The sequence below is a fragment of the Scomber japonicus genome, chromosome 13 (genome assembly GCF_027409825.1).
Source record: "Scomber japonicus isolate fScoJap1 chromosome 13, fScoJap1.pri, whole genome shotgun sequence".
NCBI classification, from domain to species: Eukaryota; Metazoa; Chordata; class Actinopteri; order Scombriformes; family Scombridae; genus Scomber; species Scomber japonicus.
The window spans coordinates 11,691,781-11,716,127 of NC_070590.1; the positions used below are offsets into that span (position 1 = coordinate 11,691,781).

General features: G+C 39.3%; 1 protein-coding gene across 3 annotated transcripts in view; it reads right to left on the reverse strand.

Annotated features, from left to right (window-relative positions):
• larp1 (La ribonucleoprotein 1, translational regulator) overlaps positions 1–24,347 on the reverse strand; it is a 54,635-nt gene that overhangs the window by 4,390 nt on the left and 25,898 nt on the right. The window contains exons 4-20 of one of the 3 annotated variants that reach the window (XM_053332372.1): positions 21,352–21,423; positions 17,727–17,877; positions 14,348–14,482; positions 13,999–14,148; positions 11,786–11,948; positions 10,407–10,551; positions 10,095–10,269; positions 7,086–7,252; positions 6,290–6,397; positions 5,652–5,978; positions 3,587–3,710; positions 2,189–2,391; positions 1,932–2,038; positions 1,417–1,574; positions 1,065–1,209; positions 417–526; positions 39–166 (exon numbers count right to left, since the gene is read on the reverse strand). In XM_053332372.1, coding sequence (XP_053188347.1) covers positions 39–166; positions 417–526; positions 1,065–1,209; positions 1,417–1,574; positions 1,932–2,038; positions 2,189–2,391; positions 3,587–3,710; positions 5,652–5,978; positions 6,290–6,397; positions 7,086–7,252; positions 10,095–10,269; positions 10,407–10,551; positions 11,786–11,948; positions 13,999–14,148; positions 14,348–14,482; positions 17,727–17,877; positions 21,352–21,423 — 2,568 coding nt within the window. Of the gene's footprint in view, positions 1–38; positions 167–416; positions 527–1,064; positions 1,210–1,416; positions 1,575–1,931; positions 2,039–2,188; positions 2,392–3,586; positions 3,711–5,651; positions 5,979–6,289; positions 6,398–7,070; positions 7,253–10,094; positions 10,270–10,406; positions 10,552–11,785; positions 11,949–13,998; positions 14,149–14,347; positions 14,483–17,726; positions 17,878–21,351; positions 21,424–24,347 lie in introns of all 3 variants that reach the window. The other 2 variants (XM_053332373.1, XM_053332371.1) reach the window with 2 other exon arrangements.

A 24,347-nucleotide genomic window follows, 5' to 3' on the forward strand; every position in this document is an offset into this window, starting at 1 on the left:
TGACTCGTCCAGCTGAGTGTCAGAAATATTCAACTTACGTCAATTCTGAAATCTTCCAGGCGTTTAAACTTCCTCAGAAAGTCTTGCAGCTTGGGGTCGATCTCCAAGGTCTTGATTTTGGAATATTTAAGGAAGGCCCAGAACTTCTCCAGTCCATACAGCTGGCCTGTGAACAGGAGGCAAATGAATACATGTTAGACCAAATAGAAAAAACATTTGGGAACATCACTGGCTCAACGCAGCTATCTCCTGCTGTGACAACACAGTGAAACTGCTTGACTTGATTACAATGGACTGTTCCATGGGCAACGGAAATGCAGCAAGCGTCCTTTTATCCATAACAGCAGAAAACGGAGTGGACATTCAGTTTCCCCCGATCCAAACACACTCTGCTGTTTTTTGTCAGGTTTCCTCACCAGCTTCGTAGTCTTTCATGGTCTCCTCCTGGAAGTCCTTAAAGATGTCTGGCCTGAACTTCTTCTCTAGACCGTAGCTGTAGTACCTGAACAGGCACTCCAAACCGTACCTGAGAATTCAACAGGACAACAAAGTGTTCAGCAAAAGGATTTGGACACAGCTTAGATACGAAGCAACACACATACTATCAATTACTATAATGAGACAAAGTTCAATTTGAAAAATGATGCTTGCTCCGATCCAGCGGATGCAAATTTATATCAGCCGATATTCATTACAGATGACTCAACTGGGTTGTTTTTTTTAAAGTTTGATGATTATGAAAAATAGGTGAAGCAAACATGTCAAACACACACTGCTGCTCAATTTGCATAACACAGGCATCTGAGACATTTTATTAGCGCTTTTAAAATGAGTAGTAATGTATTAAGATTTTGGATACGTTTAGGTCAAATGATCTGCAATGAAACTCTAACAATGACAGCTTGTTGAAGCTGAAGAAACAATGAAGCTGAAGAAACAACTTCCCCTTCAATCATTTCCATCCCTGTCACTGACATACCTAAAAATCAGATGTTGGTGGTGCTGCTACGTTCACTGGATCAAAATACTGCATTTATCCATCCATCACTGGCTACAGCTCTTACCTGTATCCTTCTTTCCCATCCTCTACCACCAGCTGTCTGAACTCCTCATACATCTTCCTGTTGAAGTGATCTCGCAGGAAAAATGACCAGAAGCGGAACAGTGTGTTCATCTCCTGCGATTGGCCGATTCCCAGCCGCTTTCGCTCTGTGATTGGTCAAAAGGAAAGAGACCGTGGTCGAGGTTTTTTTTTGTTTGTTTTTTTAAACAAAACAAATAAACAGATTTTTTTCCCTTTAACATTCAGAATCACTTTACTGTTAATGAATGCTGCTGAATAATCTCTGAACATGAGTTAAATGCCATTTGAAGAATGAATAATAAATAAGGTAAGAAATGAGAAAACCTGTTTACCATTTAGGCAGCGCCGGCGGTACTTGTGGTAAACGTGTTGCGTGAAGCCATTCTCCTTGAGCAGCTCGTGTGATGGATGCTGGAACTTGGGGAGGGACTGGGGCGTGCAGCCAATATTACCCAGAGCGGGAGTGCCCTCTGATGGGCTAGCGTTAGAGCTGAGAGGGAGAAAGGTCGAGGACAGAGAGTCAGTGAAACCACATTAAATATTATAACTGATTCAATGATGAAGTCAGTCCTGAAAAGACCGGCACCATTTATGGCTGTTTCACTTCACATTCAGGAAAATAAACTCTTCACTTTAAAGTTTAAAAAGCCTAACCCTAACATTTGGAGAGGATGGAAATAACATCACCCAAAAATCCTAATCCTTAAGTAGTTTAGGTGAAGAGTACACAATGTACAGTATTTATGGTCACAAAGTATTTATGTTTTTTAGACCAACCAGTGAAATCTTGTAATGTTTTACAACAGAAAATAGTTTTGGTATCAGTGTCTGAAGCAGCAAGTCTCACCTGACAGAGGCGGTACGGGAGCGATGCTCTCTGGAGTCCATCACCCAGCCGACGTGATACTCCATGGGTGGGTTGGAGCTGTGTCGGGTCTTCCTCTTCCTGGGCGTCTGAAAGATTACACAACAAATAGAAATGTTTAAATGGGTGCATTTACAGCACTTGAACAGTCACCGATTGTCTACACATACCAGTTTGTTTTTTTTGTTACAGGTTTTGCACCACAGTTTGATTTCACCTTCACGTGTAGTCCATCTTACCTTGGCATCAACAGGCCGACCTTCCTTCACCACTGGGTAGAAGCGCGGTGTCATGGTGGGGTCCTTCCTATGAGGGGTGCGAGGCGTGCGGGGTGTACGGGCACTGCGGTAGTTGGGCGAGTCAGGCACGGTAGTTGGGAGCGAGCGTGCTATTGAGGGCTCTGGGACACCGAAGAGTTTGTTTGCCAGAGCGTCTGTGGGGACTGAGGACGTGAGGGAGGAGATTAGTTACAGAACAGCAAGAACACAACCTCAGACTGGAACATGTATCTACCTAACTGCCTTCAGATGTGTGATACATTAAAATATATTTAATCTTGAAATTAAAACAAGTCATTAAACGAAACAATTTGGTGTCATAACATCTGGGATCTAATTGCTTCATCTATTTTAATGTGCAACACAGGGCTCATGATTGATGAGTCTCAGCTGTTATCACTTGAACAGAATGACAAAGATGAAGCAGCACGCTGTGTACACATCAATTTATGACTTCTTAAAAAAAAGGTTCAATGTGTAAGAATTGGCCTGCTGATCTAAGCCTGACCTCACCACGCCACCCTTCTTCCCAAATGCATCACCATTATCACTCACTGAATATTACATTGTCAACATATCAAAAAGCCTCAGACATTAGATACAGTAATTTAAAGAAGAGCTGCACAGACCAGAAAGCAGCTGCACCACAGGGATAATCTACTACATATATTTACTACAATGTGCTGCAATGTGCTGCAATGCCAAATGGCCAGTTTTCACAAGGCTGTCAGATCAGCTGAGATGACCAGCTGGTGTCTCCCCAGCAGCAGCTGCTCCGACGCTGGTGAAACTTTCCAATAAGGCGTTATTTGGATAAACTGATCACAAATTGGGTACTTTCTTGCCTGAGAAAATAGTAAAACTTCAACAGGATTCAGCCTGCCTCCGTCATTACTGCCAGTGGCTCAGGGCAGCGTAATTTGTTCTTCTTTTCATGTTGGACTCAGAGCAGAATTGGCGCTACAGTGATTCATTTTCGCCCCAGAGATACAAAGTGATATTACGAGACAAGACGGGCTGGGCTGGACAGAGCTGGAGTTAACTGTTTAGCATGCTAACTTCAGTAGATGTCTCTGCAACACAGCATATAAAGACTTTGTTGACTTATCAAAACATTTTCTTTTCTTCACAGTCTCTTGATCATTTTAGTTAATTTTGGGATGTTTCAAACTAAAATTCTGGTTAATTCTTACACATTGAACCTTTAAGACTTATCCAATCAGAATGAAAAGTAGGATCACTTTCATCAATGAACAGACTAAGCAAATGAGAGAATATAGTGACATAGAGTTAGAAGTTAGAACTTGGTATCGTATCATGTGTGTGTTGTGTTTGTTTGTCTTTTTTTAATGTCCTTACTCTGATGAGGTTTTGGGGGTCCTGGGGGGACTTCCTGGTTGGGGTCGACAGGGGGTTCGGGAGTCAGGCAGTCAAACTGTTCACGGCTTATCAGGTGGACCTTCTTGAAGTTCTCCACCTCTTGCTGTAAAAAAAAGAATGAAAAAGATCCAATATTAATGTGAGGACATGGGAGAATACGTCCTCTTCCTACAACTCTATAGATGATTGTTTATTTTGGCTGACACACATGGATTCATTTTACTTAATTTGTAATGTCTCATACACATTTCTCAATCGAAACTCGAGATCTTTACCAAAAGCAGGGGGTGGTGGGGGGTAAATCAATAAAAAAAATAACCTGGAGCATCAAGTGAAACGTTAACACACTGATCATCAACAGACCTTATCTGCAGCAGTCTGGAGATCAAGATACAGCAGCAAAACATGGCTGCCAAAAACAGTCTTTTCACCCTCATGGTGACGTCTCATACTGTTCTGACTCTATACTCGCCAGCTGGGTTACATCAACACACAAAAACCCCCTGAATTTTCCACACGTGCTCCTCCTCCTCCAACAACAGCTCAATTTAAAAAATCATACAATAAAACACACAACAAGTCTCCAGTGCAACGATCCTTCTCATTATTTCACCATGGGCGACTCACACTTGCTCCTTCATTCCACCAAGTATCCTCAGATTTTTGGGTGTCCATCTTCACCTCCCCCCTGCAGCCCGGCAGCTCGACCCTTCAGGCCGAAGCCTTGTGTGCGGGGTTTATTTATAAACAAGCGTCCTCTGTTCCACACGCAGCTGGACGTGTGCCTGCGAGCACGTGAAGGTCCCACAAAGAGTTCAACAATGCTACAATGGGCAGCAGTGACAACAAAAAACAAAACAAAACTTTCTGTTCTGTGTTGCGTTTCCAAATCCAGAAACAGCTCTAACTGAAGAAGAATAAATCTACTCGTCCTCTGGCCTTGGGCAGAAACACCTCCAATATGACGGTGACACAACGTGGAAGCAGTCAGAAGAGTCAACCTCGAGTTATGTATCAGCTGCGGGTTGTGTTATTTGACTGCGGATGATGCCCTCAAATGTTTCCAGGCAGGTTAGAAAGCAACGTGCAGATCACATGATCCTTAAAATGTCCACTGACAGAGACAGACATTCTGGTAGAGTCCTCGTGATTTTCATTATTTATTAGAAAAAACATCCCTGAATAATTTGTGTTCATGTTGATAATTTCAGCCCAAACACGCTGTAGTTAAATCTTTTATTTTACTTAAAAGGTGCAGTGTGTAGACTTTACAGTATCTAGTGGAATGGACACATAATTATGTTTTAATTAGTGTATAATCTCACTGCTACATGCCACTAGATCCTACGCACTGGTCCACAGCTCATTTATTCTTTACTTTCTGTTGCCAGAAGCATTTCTTGAGCGACGTACTGATCAGTCTCGTCTTAAAGCAGGAAATCTTAACTGATCTCTTGTAAAAAAAAAAAAAAAAAAAAAAAAATCAATAAAAAAACAAAAAACAATGAGCTCTATCTTTATTTAAGTTTTGATTGGTTGCTTTTTGTCTTTCTGCCAGCGGTGACCAAATATGGACAATTACTTTAGGCTTAGAAAAGAAAAAAGCCAAATTATTATTTAAGGGTTCAAATACAAACCACATGTATCACCCTTATGGTCATACAATACATTACATCTTTTCTTCATGGTGCACCGATATTGCCTAATACCTTATCTTAGATCTTACTGCAATAACTAAGCCTAAAACAATGTCCAAATTCACTTAATACTATAACCAAAGTCCGTCAGATTGTACTGAAGTAAAAGAGAAAAAGCCACAGTTAAAATGAGACATTTTTTACTTTTTCTACAGTTTTAAAATTGGAAACTTCATGAAGATTTTGGGGTTGTGCTTTGCTTGATTGACAAGTCTGTCAGCCTACCATGCTCAGCAGTAATGGCGGAATCACCACACATCTGGTTCATAAACTCAAAACACGAACACAAACAGCTTCACATCGATTTAAATCACTCCCATATGAAGCAGCAGGAAAAATGACCTCACCTTAATGGTGGCGTACTCAGGCTCGTATGTGTCGTCCCACAGGTCCTGCTCATAGTAGAAGAGCCCGTCGTTGATCACCTTGACCAGCTCGTTGGTCAGCTTGGCACGCGATGTGTGGTGTCCGGTGCGGTCGCCCCCCGGGTGCTTTCTCAGGTAAGGCGGAGTCTGCGTCACGATCAGGATCTTGTTGACGTCGTGGTCGTCTATCTCACCGTCCGTCTCCTCGTCCGACCAGTCAGTGAAGGTGTTGCGACGTCCGTCCATCTGCTCCATCTCCTCGTCGAACATGAAGTCGAGCTCCTCCGGTTCCTCCTGTTCAGCTCCCTCCTGATCAGAGGTAAAAGATAAAAAAAGAAAGACAGAAATGATTAGAGTGACAACTGATAGTATTTTATCTCTGATCACTAATCATTTGTTTTGGGGAAATGATTAAAACTCATTTCATGACCAGTCATATGAGACGTATTATCGTCTAAAGTGAAAGACATTCTCTTAACATTTAATAGTCTCAATGACTATTAAATACAATAATTAAGATAGAAATCACTAGTTGAAGCTTTAAAAAGAACATAGAAATACTTGCAGACTTAAGACAGTCTTTGACAAATAAGATCGTTCAAACACATTTCATGTCTCACCTTATTTCCTGGGGCAGCGGGCGAGGATGAGGAGCCAGACTGGGCCACCAGAGAGCGAATCAAATCTTCCTTTTCTTTCTGCTGCTGCTGCTGCTGCAACGAGGGGGCCTACATCAGTCAACGAACAACGACCACAGAGGAAGAGGAAAGAGGGAGGAGGTGGAGGGTGTGGAAGAAAAAAGATGAATGGATGGAAGAACGGATACTGTGGTGGAGCGTTCAAAATAAAATGAGGAGAAGGCAAACTGATTTTTACAGTTTTTACAGCATTTTACAGCATCTAATCAGAAGGACAGATGTGTAAAATGTTTTAATACTGAAAATTTAAAAAAAAAAAAGAAAAAGAACTTGTGCATGTCTAAAAACGATGAAATAAATGGGTTATATATACACACCATGCCTGAGGGCTATTTGCCAGCTTACATGTGTTTTACTTGTAATGCTGCAACTAAATTTCAGTATTGATTTATCTGTCAATTATGTGTTCAGTCATTACAGAAAATAGCGAAAAATAGGAATCGTATTTATCCAGAACCCATAGTGACATCTTCATATAACTTGTTGCTTATTTCGTTATTAAGAAATATTAAGCAGTGCAGCTGACAGGCGGCCACAAGGCATCATGGTCCACTGGATGGAAAACATAAGATGATCATAATCAATCAAGGGGCTGAGTGACATTAAGGATCACTTATACAAATTCATAGCTACAAATCAGAACTGCTGCTACAGCTCACAGTGCCTCTTCACTTCCTTCCTAAAAGTTTACACTGAATTTCACCTTCTCTGTGCTGACCTTGGGTCTAGCTGGGGAAGGTCTGGGTCTCTTCTTGACCTCAATCCAGGACTCCGAGTCCAGGTCGGGGAGGCTGGCAGAGAGGCCCTTAGGCATCGTCTTAAGGTTGGAGATGTCTGACTCAGTCTTGGTCTGGTATTTCACGGGTGTGGAGGACCTGGGAGAACCTGCAACAGACACAGAGAATCACGTTTTATATGTTTACTGACAACAAAACTTTGTTTGGCAAGAAGTTTCCTGCATCCAATGCTAGAAAAGTTATCAAGAGTGGCAATATTGTAAGTGGCATATACACATGGATGTATAAAGACAACTGGATACAGCATTGGGGGCAGGGGCCCCTTTCATTCCTATAAAAGTTGCTCAGTGGCGCATGAAACCAAAAAAAATTGAATTCCAGGTGTAAAATTGCCCGGATCTTCCAGATCATTGTGCCCACAGAGCAGGCGCACTAGCAACTTCCGCCGGCTAAACCAGCTATTTAGAGTTTAGCCCTACAGCTAACTCTGAATGGAGATAAAACAATTCAATTGTGCAGCTCTTCTAGATTTTCCAAATGTGAAAAAATTCTGACAGTAAAAACATTTTGTGGGGGTTATGATGCACAAAAAATGTATCTGCTGATTTACAGATGTCTCTTGCACAATGTAAGTCTATGGAGTCTTTTTACACAGTTTGGCCAATATGTCAAATTGACTTTAAAGCCTGCAGCTCTACCTGGGGACTTGCATATAGAGTTCGCATGACTGACACAAAAGTGAGCCAATCTGGTAGTCGACTCTAGCGCAGAGTAGCCAAACACTGGAGTCTCCAAGCAGTGTCCTCTCCTAAGTTAGGGTGTAATGTCGACACTAGAGGCTCAGTAGCTAATTAATTAGTTTGTACTAAATATTTTACTAAAACTGGTTGCACTTGGGGCATAACCATAGACTGTATATAAGAAAGGGCATAACCTACCTAGTTTGGACATCAAGTGTTCAAGTAGCCAATCAATAAGACTTCCGTCGTCATGGTTACCATGTGTTAGCTACCTGGCTGGCATCATAGCACATTTAGCTACCCTAGGGGCATGTGTAACTATTACTTCAAACTGTTTGTTGGATGAAAGCGTACAAAGAAAGACTGGAATATAACTGCCCCGGTCTGTCGTGTCTCGAGTAAGAAGTCTGTTAGCTGCTGATAAACGTGATGTGTCGAAAACTTAAGAGCGGAAAACTCCGCTAGCCGCTAGGCTAACTTACACCATTTAAAGTGCTACACATTGTGAATGCTACCCGTTATTGTCAAAGGTTTAGCGATGGTTTTTTTAGTGTGGTTGTATGAGGTACTTGAGGTCTGTTTTTACCTACAATAATTAGATGGCGGTCGGCACGCCTCCAGTCTGGAGAAGTAGACAGGATTACCAGGAGTACCCGCAAGTAAAAACTAAGCATTCAAACTTTCTGCTGTGGACGGGAACAGCAGAAAAAAACTAAGTCTGGTTTCAGTTTAATCTTAACAACAGCACTTTATAATCCTAGTTGATATGCGGCGTGATACGATCATAGACTGTATAAAAGAAATATGTATACGATGCGAGACACAGGTGCACTTCCGCGTAGGAATACCGAGGTTTCAACGGTTGAAAAAAATATAGTGCCAAAAGAAAAGGCTGTCTGGCGGCATGTAAAGCAGAGAAAATATTTTACATATAGCGTGGATTAAGGTCATGTGAAGCAACTAGGCTCTGAAGTGAAGTGTGTAGAAGCACATACACACAAGCTGAGTAAATACACACAGTTCTTCTGCTCAGTAGTATTAAATCTGACCGTTTCTTTAGTGCTGCTGAAAGTCAACAAAGCAAAGCAAACTGTGTAAAAATACAACAGTACAGTAAACTGCGTGTATTATTTTGTCTCCTTTTTTTGCTTCAATGCTGAGATCAGAGTTGTGAAAGTTCTCTCCATTGATGTTTAGTCAGAGAAGAGACATGAAGATCTCATCACTTCTACAGCACGTCTGCAGGTCAACATCTGACTATAAACCTGCATTATGTAACCTAAACTCAGACTCTAATAGTTGTTGGTATTAAATCTTTTTTATTAAACTTACATCTGCCTCTTGATGAAGGAGACAGAAGAGACCTAAAGCTGGACATTAAGGTATGGATTAAGGTAATGTGAAGCAACTAGGCTCCAGTGCATGTATGTATCTCTTTTTCTATTCAGTTATTTTAAATCTAACTACATGTGCAAGTTATATTGTTTAACTTTACACGTGAAAATACAGGCTACTAGTTTTTTAACTTACCTGATGCAGAAAGCAAAAAAAAATTAGGTCGACAAAAATCAAAAGACCAAATATGGGTATGCACATTTCAGAAATGTTTGGCAGATAAGGCTGCTTTGTAAATAGTGTCCCAGATTACAAAATCTAAAAATTCTGAATGATTTGAGACAAGGAACATTAGTATATGTGCCATTTTCCTTTTGAGTACAATATCTAAAAATTGTCTTCTGATTTAACAAGGAAACATCTCAGGGATTTCATAATGATATTAAGTGTTGATATAATGTATTGGATTCATATGTAAATATGGTGAACATGTCAGAGTTACAAAAAGTGTCCCATATTACCCTAATCCACCCTAGCATACACTAATCTACAATACATTTTGCTGCTTCCCCCGCCTACTGGCCCATATTTACCTCACTGATAAGAGTTACATTCCTATTAGAGATTTGAAACCACTAATTTATGATGCAGGATGAGCAGGTCAGCAATCAAAATAAAATAAATCTTGCCAAGTATTATTTGTCTGTTACCAAGCTTTAAAAGTCTTGTTTTTCATATTAAAATTATTTGGATTTGTTTTCAGTATGAAGCACCTAATTTCAAGTACTTTCAAGAAATATGTGTCAGTAATCTTTAAAGAAGACACAATAAGGACAATCAGCACAGGAGAATTAAAGGAAAATGACACTTTGTTTTCAAAGTTCAGCTTCATTGACAGCAGATGACGGTTTTCACCTCTGGGCTCCTCCGTTATCTGTCTCGGAACAAACTCTGGGCAGTTTATGAGTTGAGAGAAGTCGGTGTGGGTTTGGTTGGGCATGGTCAGGCCCGGGAGAGGCCACTTCTCTGGCTCCACCTTCCGACGGATCTTCATGTCGATCACTTCCACTTCCTTACTGTCCTTCAAAGACTGACAGAAGAAACACAGGGTCAGTTAGTCTGTGTGGTAACAGAAATACGGCACTATGTCTCCCCCTTGAGAATGTGAAAAAATCCACCAACTAGTTCTTGGCCAGGACCAGTAAGCAGTGAAAGAAAAGTGCTTACTTCCAGGATGATGTTGACGTCGGTGGTGAGGGCCTGCACTCTGTGGAAGCTGGCGATGAGTCCGACGGGCAGGAAGCCCTCCTGATCCATCTTCCTCCGCAGGAAGAAGTCACGTTCCAGGTTGTCCAGGCTGAAGTAGTACTCACTACAGGGGGGCAGAGCAGCAGGAAAAACACATTATCGACATTGTCCAGTATATACTGACAAATCAGCTTTTGTTGTTTGGTTGAGGTTGTTTCCCCTCAATAAAAACAACCCCCGACATGACTGTTTTCATGAGACGTTCAGTAAAAACTCTGCTGCGTCACGTGTAACCAAATACCTTCCCAAGGAACCACTAATTTAAAACAGAATATTTGACAGGATTTCAAAGAGTATGAGTAACTTAATACAGAAGGGAACACTGAGTGCACACAAGGAAGCTGTTATGATCCTCCAGTTAGGTGCCAAAAAAACTACCGTCTCAACACACACACACACACACACACACACACACACAGACTTGTTCTGCTAAACTTGAACTGCAGACTTGTAGTGATTGGACATGACGCAAAATATTGTAATCAGACTTGTGTAACTCCTCATAAATGTGCTTGCATATCTTTTTTTCTTTTTTAATAAAAAGTGTGTTAAACAATAAACACAAAAAGGAAAGGGCACTGCTGTCAAAACTATCACAATTTTTTGTTGTACAAACAAACCCAAGAACAAAAACTGACTAGTGTAACACTTTATATTAAACTTTTATTTGTAAGCTGAATCAATAAGAACAAAATAGCTCATAATTTATGTCAGTTGACTGTTTATGCTGGCCTAGATTTTGGTTTGTTCCTTAGAAAGTGTAACAAAAATTGAAACCATGATAAGAACCAGAATATGTGAATAAGTCTTTCCTCTCAGGATGTGTGCCAAAGCAAACTCCAAAACCATCGAGCGAATGTGTAAAAATACAACAGTACAGTAAACAGTGTGTATTATTTTGCTTCAATGCTGAGATCAGAGTTGTGAAAGTTCTCTTCATTGATGTTTAGTCAGAGAAGAGACATGAAGATCTCATCACTTCTACAGCACGTCTGCAGGTCACATCTGACTATAAACCTGCACTGCAACTCAAGCGATGTATCAACAAGCAGGATTTAAGACATCACAACTAGTTCGGAGCCAATTGTTGTCCAATACGCAACTTACACAAATGTGATATGAATTTTTAATTAGGAAACTGAATTTTTTTGTAGAAAAAAAAAGCATCAGACACAAATTATATGTCATAAAGAGACATTACATCTATTTTAGAAGAAGTCTGGAGGGGATCATCACGTCTACAACCTAAACTCAGATTCTCATAGTCACTGTCTTTTGTCTCCTTCCTGTGAACTTACATCTGCCTCTTGATGTAGTCCTTGAGCAGGTCCTGATCGACGGAGTAAAGGTCGCTGCTGCTCATGTTGTCGTAGTAGTAGGTCACTGAGTTGCTGAACTTCTGGCCGTAGGGTCCGTCTTTCATGTCGTAGGATTTGTAGCCGTAGTGATAGTCGTAGTGGCCTGGAGAGGACAGAAACAGTCAGCTTTATTTAGTTTTCTGAGTTGTTAAAGTGTCAAGCTTCACTGGATGTTGGTTAAATGTGGTCCCACTCAAAAGCAAATCAAAACATAATAATCATAACAATGACACAAAAAGAGCTTAAGGAGTGGATGCGGTCACTGAAATGTCCTGACGAATGGAGGGTAAGACAAGTGTGTGTGAGCGTACCCGAGTGTAGTGTGTAGAATCACATACACACAAGCTGAGTAAATACACACAGTTCTTCTGCTCAGTAGTATTAAATCTGACCGTTTCTTTAGTGCTGCTGAAAGTCAACAAAGCAAAGCAAACGGTATAAAAATACAACAGTACAGTAAACTGCATGTATTATTTTGTCTCTTTTTTTTTTTGCTTCAATGCTGAGATCAGAGTTGTGAAAGTTCTCTTCATTGATGTTTAGTCAGAGAAGAGACATGAAAATCTCATCACTTCTACAGCACGTCTGCAGGTCACATCTGACTATAAACCTGCATTATGTAACCTAAACTCAGACTCTAATAGTTGTTGGTATTAAATCTTTTTCATTAAACTTACATCTGCCTCTTGATGAAGGAGACAGTATAGACTTCTTATTTCTTGCTCCCAAGTTGTGTGTAATCTTAGTTTTCTTTCACACTTTTCTTTCCTCACTCTTAGAAAATGTAAAGGCTACCAATATTTTATCTACCTCGGTATGGTGAGGGTAGGAAGAAGAAAATAAAGTCAGAGTTTGTGAAAGAGGAGGGGGGAGGGGGCATAAGGGAAGACTGTGTGTGTGAAAAGAGAAGTGTACAACAGAGAGGAGAGAAGGAGAATCCTGCCAAAACCAACAGGCCTTCAGGGAAACCTGCTTCTCCTGCTGGATCCGAAGGCCTTTCCTCATTCCACCACTCTTTCGTTGTTATTGCACATTTTTGTTTTTACTGTAGCCCCTGTGGGGCCCGAGCAGGGTCACAACCACCCAGTTTGAGAGCAGAGACAGCCCGAACATGAAACCACACAGGACACAAAGCGATCCAGTTCTGTCTGACAGAACTGACATTATTTTATCAAAACATGTTTGATTTTTCTTTTCAAACAAACTGCAGCATCTCTACTTTGAAACAAGAAGAGGACAGAGAATATTTAAAGTCGTTCTCCACTCAAAAATGTGTTTTTCTTCTTGTTCCTTCAGTTGTTTGAGCTTCACTGTGCAGAATGATTTATGTTCAGACACTGAAAGGCTGGTTTCACATTCATCTGTTGAGAGTGGAAAGTTTGTACCCACCAAAAATCTGTCTTCAATTGATGATTGATGTACCTGCAAGCAGGAATTGTGATAGCACAACTACTTCTGAGCCAATCGTGGTCTGATATGCAACTTACATGAATGTGATGTAGAAACTTGAAGCCTTCAGTGCACATACAGCGATAATTTGAACAGAAATACATTTTTTTAAAACTAGAATATAGATCTGTAGATCTGCTGATCACAATAGGCTCTTTTGTTTTCCAAGTTCAGTTTCATTTATATCACAAATGAGCTCGCAGCCATCTGGAACTGATCTTCTGAAAGCTGCTATGACGGAAATTGTCTCAATGAGGAGCTCATCCCTTTCATATCAAATCTGACTGATGCAACATGTCCAGTCTAAGCAACCATAAACTTTATATTCCAAATGCAGAGAAGGTATATTCTTATGCACAATATATAAACTCAGTGCTTTTTATTATCATATGCTGTAGTGTGCATATGTGTTTCTGTGAACTGTTCATGTCTGAGCATCAATGCTACAGCGACATATTCTTATACATGTGTTGCAGTGGTAAGAAACTGAACTGGTGCTAAAAAAAGTTCCTTGTGGTGAATTTTAACACACAGTGGTAAAATTCTTGTCACCGCCTCTGTGCGCCAGTATTGTTTCAGGAAACAGAAATAGGTTGATGACCACATCAGAGAGGTCAAGAAAATACATTTTTGAGGACAGAAAACTGAATATGTTTTATAGTACATCCGTTTTTGTGTCTATTTACAGGTGAAAATAAACATACCTCTCCCGCCTCTGCCTCGTCCCCGGCCTCTTCCTCTACCGCGTCCACGACCCCTGAACCCTCCGCGGAACGGCGCCCCCTCGCTCTTCACGCTGGACACCTCATCGTGGTCATCGCGCCACTCCCGCTCATACTTTCCACTGTGCCAGTCTGCAGAAAAACCAGCGACAGCCTTTCCATCAGCACAAATATAAATCACCATCATGGACAAAATCTAAATCACATGTTTGATGCAAACCAAGTTGTGACAAAAGGAAAAGGACTCTTATTACTGTTTTTAATTAAAAAGAATAACTTGCTTCTTCTTAGTTAGCAGCACATTTTATTTATGATGATATAACAGACTGACCTCTGAGGTCATTCCTGGCGTTGGGAGGCAGACGGGGGTTTTCGTTTTGTCTGCTGTTGTTCCTGGAGGCCGAGCGCTCCCTGGGACCCTCGGACTTCACCTCGATCATCAGGGGAACCCACTTCTGCTTGTTTCCTGTTTGTGAACACATGGGGAAAAAATATTAATTCATTTAGTCTAGAAATCTGAAGAAATCACCTAAATCTTTTAATAAAATGTACTTGACGGAATATTTGCCTCCATTTTACCTTCTAATCAATAAGAACAAAATAAGACATCATTTATGTCAGTCTACTGATTATGCTGGCCTATGGTTTGATTTCTTTGCTTGTTTAGAAAGTGTAACAAAAATTTAAAACCTGGATAAGATGACGAATGATAATGAGTATGTGAATAAGTCTGCTGTCTTTTCTCTCAGTATGTCTGCCAAAGCAAACTCCAAACCATATAATACATACAACAATACAATATATATGTTATAGTATTATGTTGTCTCCTTTTTGCTTCAATGCTGAGATCAGAGTTGTGAAAGTTCTCTTCATTGATGTTTAGTCAGAGAAGAGACATGAAGATCTCATCACTTCTACAGCATGTCTGAAGTTCCCATCTGACTATAAACCTGCAGTGCAACCTAAACCTAAACCTTGGACACAAGCGATGTATCAACAAGCAGGATTTAAGACATCACAACTACTTCGGAGTCAATTGTTGTCCAATACGCAACTTACACAAATGTGATATGAATTTTTAATTAGAAACTGAACTTTTTTGTAGAAAAAAAAATTAATTATTTACAAATTATTTGTCATAAAGAGACTTTACATCTATTTCAGTACAAGTCTGGAGGGAATCTTTAATCTTTTATATTTCCATTTTAATCTTCTCACACTGGGCAATGAACTGAAAAAATATTTACAGACCGTTAAAGTTCATTTTCAGCCTAAAAAGCACAACATTGTTAAACTCACCAAAAGTTGCCAATGAAAATCTTTATTTGCAAATAATCTGTTGCTAATCTGCTGAATCAGTACTCCAAAATTTAAAGAAAGATGTTTTGTATGCATTGTAACTACTTCCGGTATGCTCATTCAAACATTTATTGAACAGCTGATGGCACCATGTCATGAAATCAGAAATAATCAAATGCTTACAGTTTTTAATTGTTAAATGAATTAATCCTGAAAATACATCATTACCCTTGCACCAGGAAGAGAAGTCAGTTTTAGCCTGCAGGTCAAAAGCATCTGGTAGATTTAAAAATTGTGATCATTACTGCTGAGTCCTTTGTTGGTGAAACAGCATAAAGTCTGCCGCAGTACCTCTTCTGGCCACCAGGTGGCATCAGTGACCTGCTGTCTACAACATCGTCTGTCTGTCAGGGTGTTTGTGTGAATGTGTCTGAGTGTGTGACAGATACCACATGCAATGGGACAGAGGAAATGACAGCTACTTTAAAGTGACGTGGCCCTGTGTTTATCTGCTGACTGAGTGTGTAAAGGGAAAGAGAAAGAGAGGGAGGGTGAGAATTAAATAGAAAGTAGAAATACTGCCACGTGGTGGTATGCCTCTGCCAACCAGTCAAGTTTTATTAAATTGTATTACGTGTATGGCAGTGGAAATGGAAGTTATCAATGTATTGACAAGTGTGATTCCAGTCAATCTTTTTCAGTGAGAAACTTGCCGTCTTCACTTAGATACTATTTTTACAGAAAGAGTACGAAGGACAGATAGAGAGCTTTGTCACATGGTACAACAATCATCACCAGAAGCTCAAAATCAGCAAAAGCAATGAGCTTGTAGTGGGCTACTAGGGGAACAGGAGGCCCCCTGTACTGGTTCCAAATGCAAAGAAGTTACAAATTCTGAAACGTGGATATTTCAGACACAGATGATTGATACAATCACCAGAGTGAAAATGCCATCAGTTCAGTTCATAATTTTATACTATTAGACATTTATGTGAAACTACCCAGTTGTGGCCATAAATGCGTTTTGTTAAGTCACTGTCATGTTGACCTTTGACCACCAAATTCTTATCAGTTCATCTTTGAGTTCAAGTAGACATTTCGCACCAGGCTTTCCTGAGATATCGCATTTATGAGAAATGGATAGATGTCCACCACTGTCACAGAGGCATAAAATGTTGACAGATCGCTTTTAAAAATGTTTTATTCGCGTTTTATTGAGTCGATTTTAACTTTTGCAGTGATTTGCTGGTATGGGAACCTCAGCATCACTAATAAAAATCGGCTGGGAAGTATTGTTAAACTATGCCAAAAAAAATCACTGGCAGCAGCTTGACAGTGTTTATCAAGCAAGAGTCATTCAGAGGGCAAAGGTCATCTTGGCAGACCCACATCACCCTCTCCATGTTGAGTTTCTACTTTTGACGTCAGGAAAGAGGGAAAACCTTGTCAAACTGACACCATGTCAACATGGCTTATTAGCTTTAGTGGTTGGTATCAGGTCATATAAAACAAGGTATCACACACAAGAACTGGACTTTTTTGTGACTAACATAACCAGAAAGAGGGGGGGGGGGGGGGGGGGGGGGATTAATACTAGGGAATCCCCAATAGTTAACAAGTGGATTATTTGAATTAGTAAGATTGAATACTTCAGAAATTTCAATGATCTCATCAGCAGTTATTACAAAAAATACTTCCAGAGGCTAAAAATATGTCGACAATAGTACTAAATGAACCAGTTTTGTGGTTGTATTAGTCATCAGAAAAAACTAGGGATGCTCGATACTGACTTTTCTGCCGATATTCCCCAACTCTTCATTTCCGATATCACCCGATACCGATATATGCAGGCTTTTTACACCAAAACTATTAGGTAACAACATAACATATCTCCTACTGTTGAATTAACACATTATGCTTAATTTAATTGTGATGCCCCACTGGATGCATACATAACTCTGACGGTGATGTCACAGAGGCGACTCGCCGAAAGCATACCAGAGAAAATGACGAGGAGGTAAACCTCGTGTCTGGTTTGTGTGTTCGTGTACATGGTGGTGGATGCTATGAACTTGTTAGCCACGGTTAGAGACCCACGAGTCTAGCGCGTTGCCTTTATACATTATCAAGCGCATGCGCCGGTAAACATCCCATGCTGCGTTCATGCAGGCTTGGAAATGCTGAAGCCTACAGAAAAAAAAATGGTTATAAAAACCCGATACTTCCCGATATTTCATTTTTAAGTAAATATTGGCCGATAATATCGGACATCCCTAGAAAGAACTAATTGTTTCATGGATGCAAAATGTGAAACTTTGCTACTTAAAAGATCCTTACAACTATTTGGGCAAAAACTGTTCAGGAGATGGAGCCAGTGGACATTTAAATTGGTGGCCATAATCCATATTTACCTTTTTTCTTCGGTCCGTTCTTCTGGGAGTCATCATCACCGTTCTTTTCCTCTCCAGAGTCATCTGACTTGGCCTTCAGGTTCTCCTTGCTCTCCTCGTTGCTCTCTCTCTTCTCCTTTGACTCCTTCTTGACTGTTGTCCTCTTGGGGCCCTGGAGAGGAAACAGGTTCATACAGACGGACAGTTAGAAAAGAGTTGAAAAAACATGCATGTTTAGCAAAAGAAAGCCCATTCAAACAAGAGAAGATATTTACAAGACAAAAAAATGGCTGAGGTTAGTGGCACAAATACAATGTTAACATGTACACATTATTATTTTCTGATTTAGCAAAGTGAAATCTTCACTTAAAACACACTCCATTGATTTTTTTTGGGAAACGTGCACAAGATTCAGGCACTGAGCACTCACTAAACCCCTCCACCATACAGCAGTTGTCCTATGACAGCTTAGCAACCTTAACTAGCACATAACAGACCGTTGAGCTATGCTAGGTATATCAAGTTTAGGATTTCTCGTTAGAATCATTAGGATTAGGATTTTTGGACATTTATGTCAGAGTGGTGGCAACGGGCATCTGGTAAGAGAGATACTTGGTATCCAAAGATTTTGAAGAGTGGTGTCTTTTAGACTTTTTAAAATCTTAAAACTTTACTGACTTCTTAGCTGAGAGATATAGCTCTAGCCTTTAAGCATGCTATCATGCAGTAGCTATGAAATTCACATTCAAGAGCCTTTATCAGGCTTCTTATCTTAAAAAAAAGTCAACCAAAGACTGAGTTTTCCACCAGCTCTTTAAGTTGACATCAACTTGATTGGCTAGCTAGCAACAGCAGATAAATATTATAGCATCAATCAGCCAAATTAACGCTCACTGGCTAGAAATGACAAGCTGTTTCAAAATTGACTAAGTTCTAAGTGGTAAATCTGCCAACGTTAACATTATAAACCATACGTGGGTGAGAAAGATCGTAAAGCTTAACGGGCGTAGCAGAAGTAGCAAAGGAGGGCGGGGCTTATTGAAACAACTGTTACTCAGCAATATAATCACTATAAGCATATAACACTGGAAAACACTGTAACCTTGTCTGGTAGTTACTGCACTAATTTATATATTCCACTAGTATACGCCCACTCATTGCACTGTAAATGTAATATTTACAATCTGGCCTGAAAGTGTTTTAATTTAATAAATCAAATGAGTAGATTGAAAAAATAAAAAATAAAAAAAGAATCTAGTTTGTGGAATAAATTGGTATCAGTATATAAATTAATTTTGCCTTCAGAGGAGATTAATCAAACCATTTAAAAGGATCACATTTCATTAGTTAAAGCTGAAAATACTACCTCCTTAGGGCCACAATAAAAGTGAGTGGGATGAATCAAACTTTGCATGTGGTTTAAAATGTTCTTTATCCTGTCTTTTGTTCAGTGTCATTATGATAACCACAGCAGAGCAACAGGAGGATTAGCATTCACTATCACACTAAGACAGACAGCAGTTCACCGTATATTAAATGCCTTTGCCCACAGAGCTCATATCTGAGTTTATTCAAATTAGGGATGTCAATTATTTATTGATTAATTGTTGTTTTAAATTTAACCAATTAAAAATATATTGACCAGTAATGCAGAAGATGAGGGATGTGCGGTTTAACTGTCAGAAACTGTTCTGTAGATTTGCTGACAAAGGAGAAAAAAGATGCAGTGTGCCTTGCTCCGCTCACTGTGACAGTCATCTTAAAAATCTGAAGCATTAAGTTGTGAAATTTTACAGAGTTGTTGTTTGGTAGATGTCCAGTTTAGCCATCTGCTCAGTTACTGTTGACAATGAGCAGTGTCAGATAGCAGGACTCTTAATTACACATCCCAAAACAAAAAAAAAAAAAAAACAAAAAAAAACGTGATTAACTGTATAAGTGACACTCTCTTGAATGCATTTTAGCGGTGGCAGTAAATACTAATAAAGTTTCTGTCAAACATAAGTCATGTCAGTAATTAACATGGTTTTATAATAATAGAAACATACCAGCACAGGTCATGATTGCTAATAATTAGCCAGTAATCAATTGTTAACACAGCTAACTATCAATTAAAGTACTTAAAATCTGCATCTCTAATTCAAATCAAAGAGTACAGCTGCTCCTCTGTGCTACAACACGTCAGCTTTGAGCAACAAACACACACACACAGTATCAGCAGAGTTTGACACTTCTGAAGGGTTTGTACAAAAATCATGCAAAGCTTTTGTCTTAAGTTGAGTAAGTAGTTATAGGTAATAAACTTCTCCAATCAATTTTGTTGACACAAACACTCTGACACTATCGTCAAATACCGTAATCACACTGAACTCATTTGAAACATGCATCGTAGTACTCATCATAAAACACCAACCTTACCAAACACATAAACAAGAAAGGAAGCAATTCTGTTACACTTGATAACCTGCTACACACTTCATAAAATATAACCGTTTGAAATGGTCAAAGAAAGCATATTTTTAAAATCTTAAGTATTTTCCTACTACTACTTACAGGCTGCAGAGTGTCTGATCTTTGCCCTCATCGTTTGTCATCATATAAAGACATAAATCAGTATCTAATGACATCTTAAGTCTTAATTTGATGTTATTCTACTTCCACCTGTGAAAGAAGGTCCATCCAGGTCAAACAAACTGTCTGGGGAACCAACAATTACATTTTATGAGACTTTTACAATTTATTTATATTATTCCCAATACTGGGGATAAAGTTCACTTACACAAACTCCTTTCAGACTCCCTCTCTGTTTAAGTTATGGCTTTTTCCTCATTCAGATATACAGCACCGATAAAACGTTTGGAAACCTTCCCATTCACTTGAATGAGAAAAGTGTGTCCAAACTTTGACTGGTACTCTATGTGTCAGTTATGTAAATGTTCATTGTGGCTTTATTCAGATATGATAGGACTGCAACGGAAAGAGCCACAATGCTTGCACAATATTTGGCATGAGAGAGGGAGTGGTGTCACAACTGAAGTGTTTTCATCTGTGATGGATTTTAAAAAACTTGTTTGTTGGCTTTAATTTAAAAAAAAATGAATACAGACAACATCTGTAGACAGTCTAAGCATGTAATGCATTTTTTTTTCTTTTTTAAATTTTGATTTTATACTGAATTTTTCAAATGCCCTGAGCTCTCATTAGGTGTTTTCTGAAACATTCGATGTAAAAGGAGGTGCAGGAGGAGGATTAACCAGAACAAGCTGGCTTTCAGGCTTTTGATAACAGGCTTCATCATTCGCCAAAAAAAGTTAAACTGAGTCAAGCTGCTAAAAATATGTCTGGAGCTTTAAATAGTGCACAGGTCATGAACTGAGCCCAAGTCTAGCTTTGATGAAATGAAGGGAAAGAAGGAAAGGAAATGACAAAATGTAAATGCATTTTCTTACAAAAAAAAAAAAAGAAAGAAAAAAAAAGGTGAATTCAAGTTTCTATTTGACTTTAAAGAAGCAAATCAGTAACTCTTTTTATTTTTAATAGTAGTGTTGATTTTTTAAAGAAGATGTTTAACATATTAGTAATAATCAGTTACAGTGGCTGAATGTCAGCAGGTTTGCAGGTTTCATGGGCTTCAGGTTGAACTTACAGTGAATCTCCATGAGTCTCTGACCTGCCTGACAGTCGGCGGGCAGGACACGGTCCGTGTCACTGTCTCAATCTGAACAGAGGGAGGGAAGAGGAGTTTAGAGAAGACAATGAGGTGGACCAGGATGTATACACACACACAAACACACATACATTAAAAAAAAAAAGCCAAAACATCCATCCATTCTGTATGCAGTAAATGTAGAAATGGGTTTACAAACACTAAGCTTGCTTGTAAGATGACACTATTGCTAAGCAGTTAAAAATGAACATGAGAATGTTTGGGGGGTGTTTTAGGGCCGTAAAGTGAATTTATTAAGTCAGGACCAAGGCATCGGTGAGTCTTTACTGATCAATAAGCCCATGCAGTTCTAATTTGGTTATTTTGTGTTAGGAGGCAGTGTAAAGAAATGTTAAATTATTGCCACTTTAAAAGCTCTTCTGTGTTGTGTTGCTCTTCTCAGACAACATGAGGGTATTACGCTTCTTCCTGTTGCCATCAAACATGGAAAATGCCAAATGAATGCTGCACAAACTGTGGATAATAAGGAACATCTGCTGCTTTTACAGTCGGCTGAGCTCCCTCTGGGTTTTATAAAAGTATATCCAATATCATTTCAATGGCTAATGTCGTGTCATTACATCAAAGACAGGCATACATTTTTATGTTTTATGGCACCGGATTCTGCAAAGATGGAAGAAGAGTCGATTACTTTACTAGTGTGAAATAATGGAAATCAACCACTAAGATAGGCGAATGTGCTCAGGTGTGAGTGGTGGAGTGTGTTTTCTAAAAATCAATAAAGACATGTGGTGCAGAAATGTGTGGAAAGTTGAAAATATTGGTGAGATCAGAAAGATGCTGATTCATTCTTCTTCTTCCACCATGTGAAGGTACAGAAGAAGCTTCAGTTAAAGCTGCTTTTCACAAGCAAAAAGTTAAATTATAAACCACCAACCAAATGAAAACTACACTGAATGGCTTCATGGTGGTAGTTATTTCAGAAATCTTCTACTTTGTGTTTGATACAAGGAAAACTAAAGAACAATATCTGTCAGGGTAAGTGAGATGATGGTTAAAGGACGGTTCACACTTTTTCCAAGGCAGGTATGCAAATGAACATTGACATGTTTTTTCTTGCTGTAATTATTCCTCCTCTTCATATTCCCAGTGTAACAGCAAATATTTGTATGTGTATATATATCAGGATGTGTGTGAGAATGTGTTTCTATTTATGATGCTTTACTAATGTGTTTATAATGTCCAGATCGGCAAGCAGCTGGCTTCATAGTGTTCAATCAATCAAGATCTAGATCATTGATTAGTTGCACCTGCAGAGTAACCCACACATGACTCATCATGCATGCCTTCTTTAGCACTGAAGTCCAACATGGACCGAAACATTTGCACATTTTTTTTTCACTGTCTGTACAACTCTGCAATGTGAATTATAGAAATATTTAAAATCCAAATTCCAGTCTGAATTCTTTAAGTGTGAGTTGTTCTTTGATGTACTGAAACCAGAGGAGATGACCAACCAAGGTACTCCTGTTCATACTGACCATTAGAAGATCCCTTCAAATGTAAGTGATAGTGGACAGAGTTCACATATTTTCTGTTGTGCAAAATGTGTTTTAAAATGTTTATCTGAAGCTAATGTGAAGTTTCAGATGTTCAAATAAGTCAAATCAAGTAGATATCTTTCTATGTTACAATATTTCTCGTGCCAAAGCCCCTCTTTTTCTTACTATAATTCCACTGCACTGTATTTTTGTATACGTGCATTAAGAGGAAATCTACTAATGTCTACTAACTAAATCTACAAAACCTGTTTCAGTTTATTTGGGCAGCTGACTGTTGTTTTAAGACAGACTTGAAAAAAAAAAGTGACTTGGTCCTTTAAGGTGGGAAAACTTTACTCTGGACACAAACAAATGATAAAATGGGGTGATAATGGTTAAGACAGACGTTGGGGTTTAGGTTTTGGTTTTTGCTGACTTCATGAGAGCCTCTACTACACCAAACATGGTGGACTGAATGAAGACACATGTGGCACCGAAACGCAAGCATGTGAAGCCCCGGCCGTTCACCCCCAGTGGGCCCCTTTCCTGCAGCTCAGAGCAGCGAATTTTAACATCTTTCATAGTGACGATACTCATCATTTCAAACTCACGATGAAATTTATCAGACCACCTCAGAACACTGGACACAGGATATGGAGTTAATTGTATTGAATGCTTTTTCTAATTTTAAAATCGGTATCTAAAAAGAGAAACAAAAATGACATCACTTCTGAATACAAGCTCACTTCACAATAAGATTACAGTATCTGATTTTTTACAGGGTCGCATGTGAGTAAACATGCACAAATCAACCCTTAACTACCCTCTTTTAGTAGCTACAGACTACATGTGTGCTTATTGTCAATAATCAGGATGGTCAGCTGTGACAGTCTCTCCTGTGCTGTGGTGATTCTCAGATATGTTCAATGGTTTTAAATAAAACATATCTGATTAATTAGTTTTGAGAATGATCTTTCAGAACTTCTGACAGTCACAGGTAGAGTGAGAAATAGTTTAACAGCCGTGGTTACAGCAGATAATAAGGAGAGGTGCTTTATGAAGAGAGCGTGCACCAAATCTTGAACTGAGCCAAGCTTGATTTCCTTGATTGTAGACACTCATGTGTCTAAATCAGAGCACTGAAAATCCACAGATAAGTCACATTTGTATGAGTCAGCACTTGCTCATGTATAGATTTAAATCACCAGATTTTAACAAAAGCTCTTGTGGGTGTAAAAACCCCAAACTACATGCCACCTTTCATATGCCACAGAACTGCATCTCTCCTGTGCTATACTACTGACACTTTGAAGTGCTCCTCCGCATTCAATAGCCTTTACACTTCACATAACTCAAATTGTTTTTGTTTCTGTGGAAATGAAGGAGCGATACTCCCTAACTGAGAAAGATTTTGGTCAGAAAACTGTGAAACCC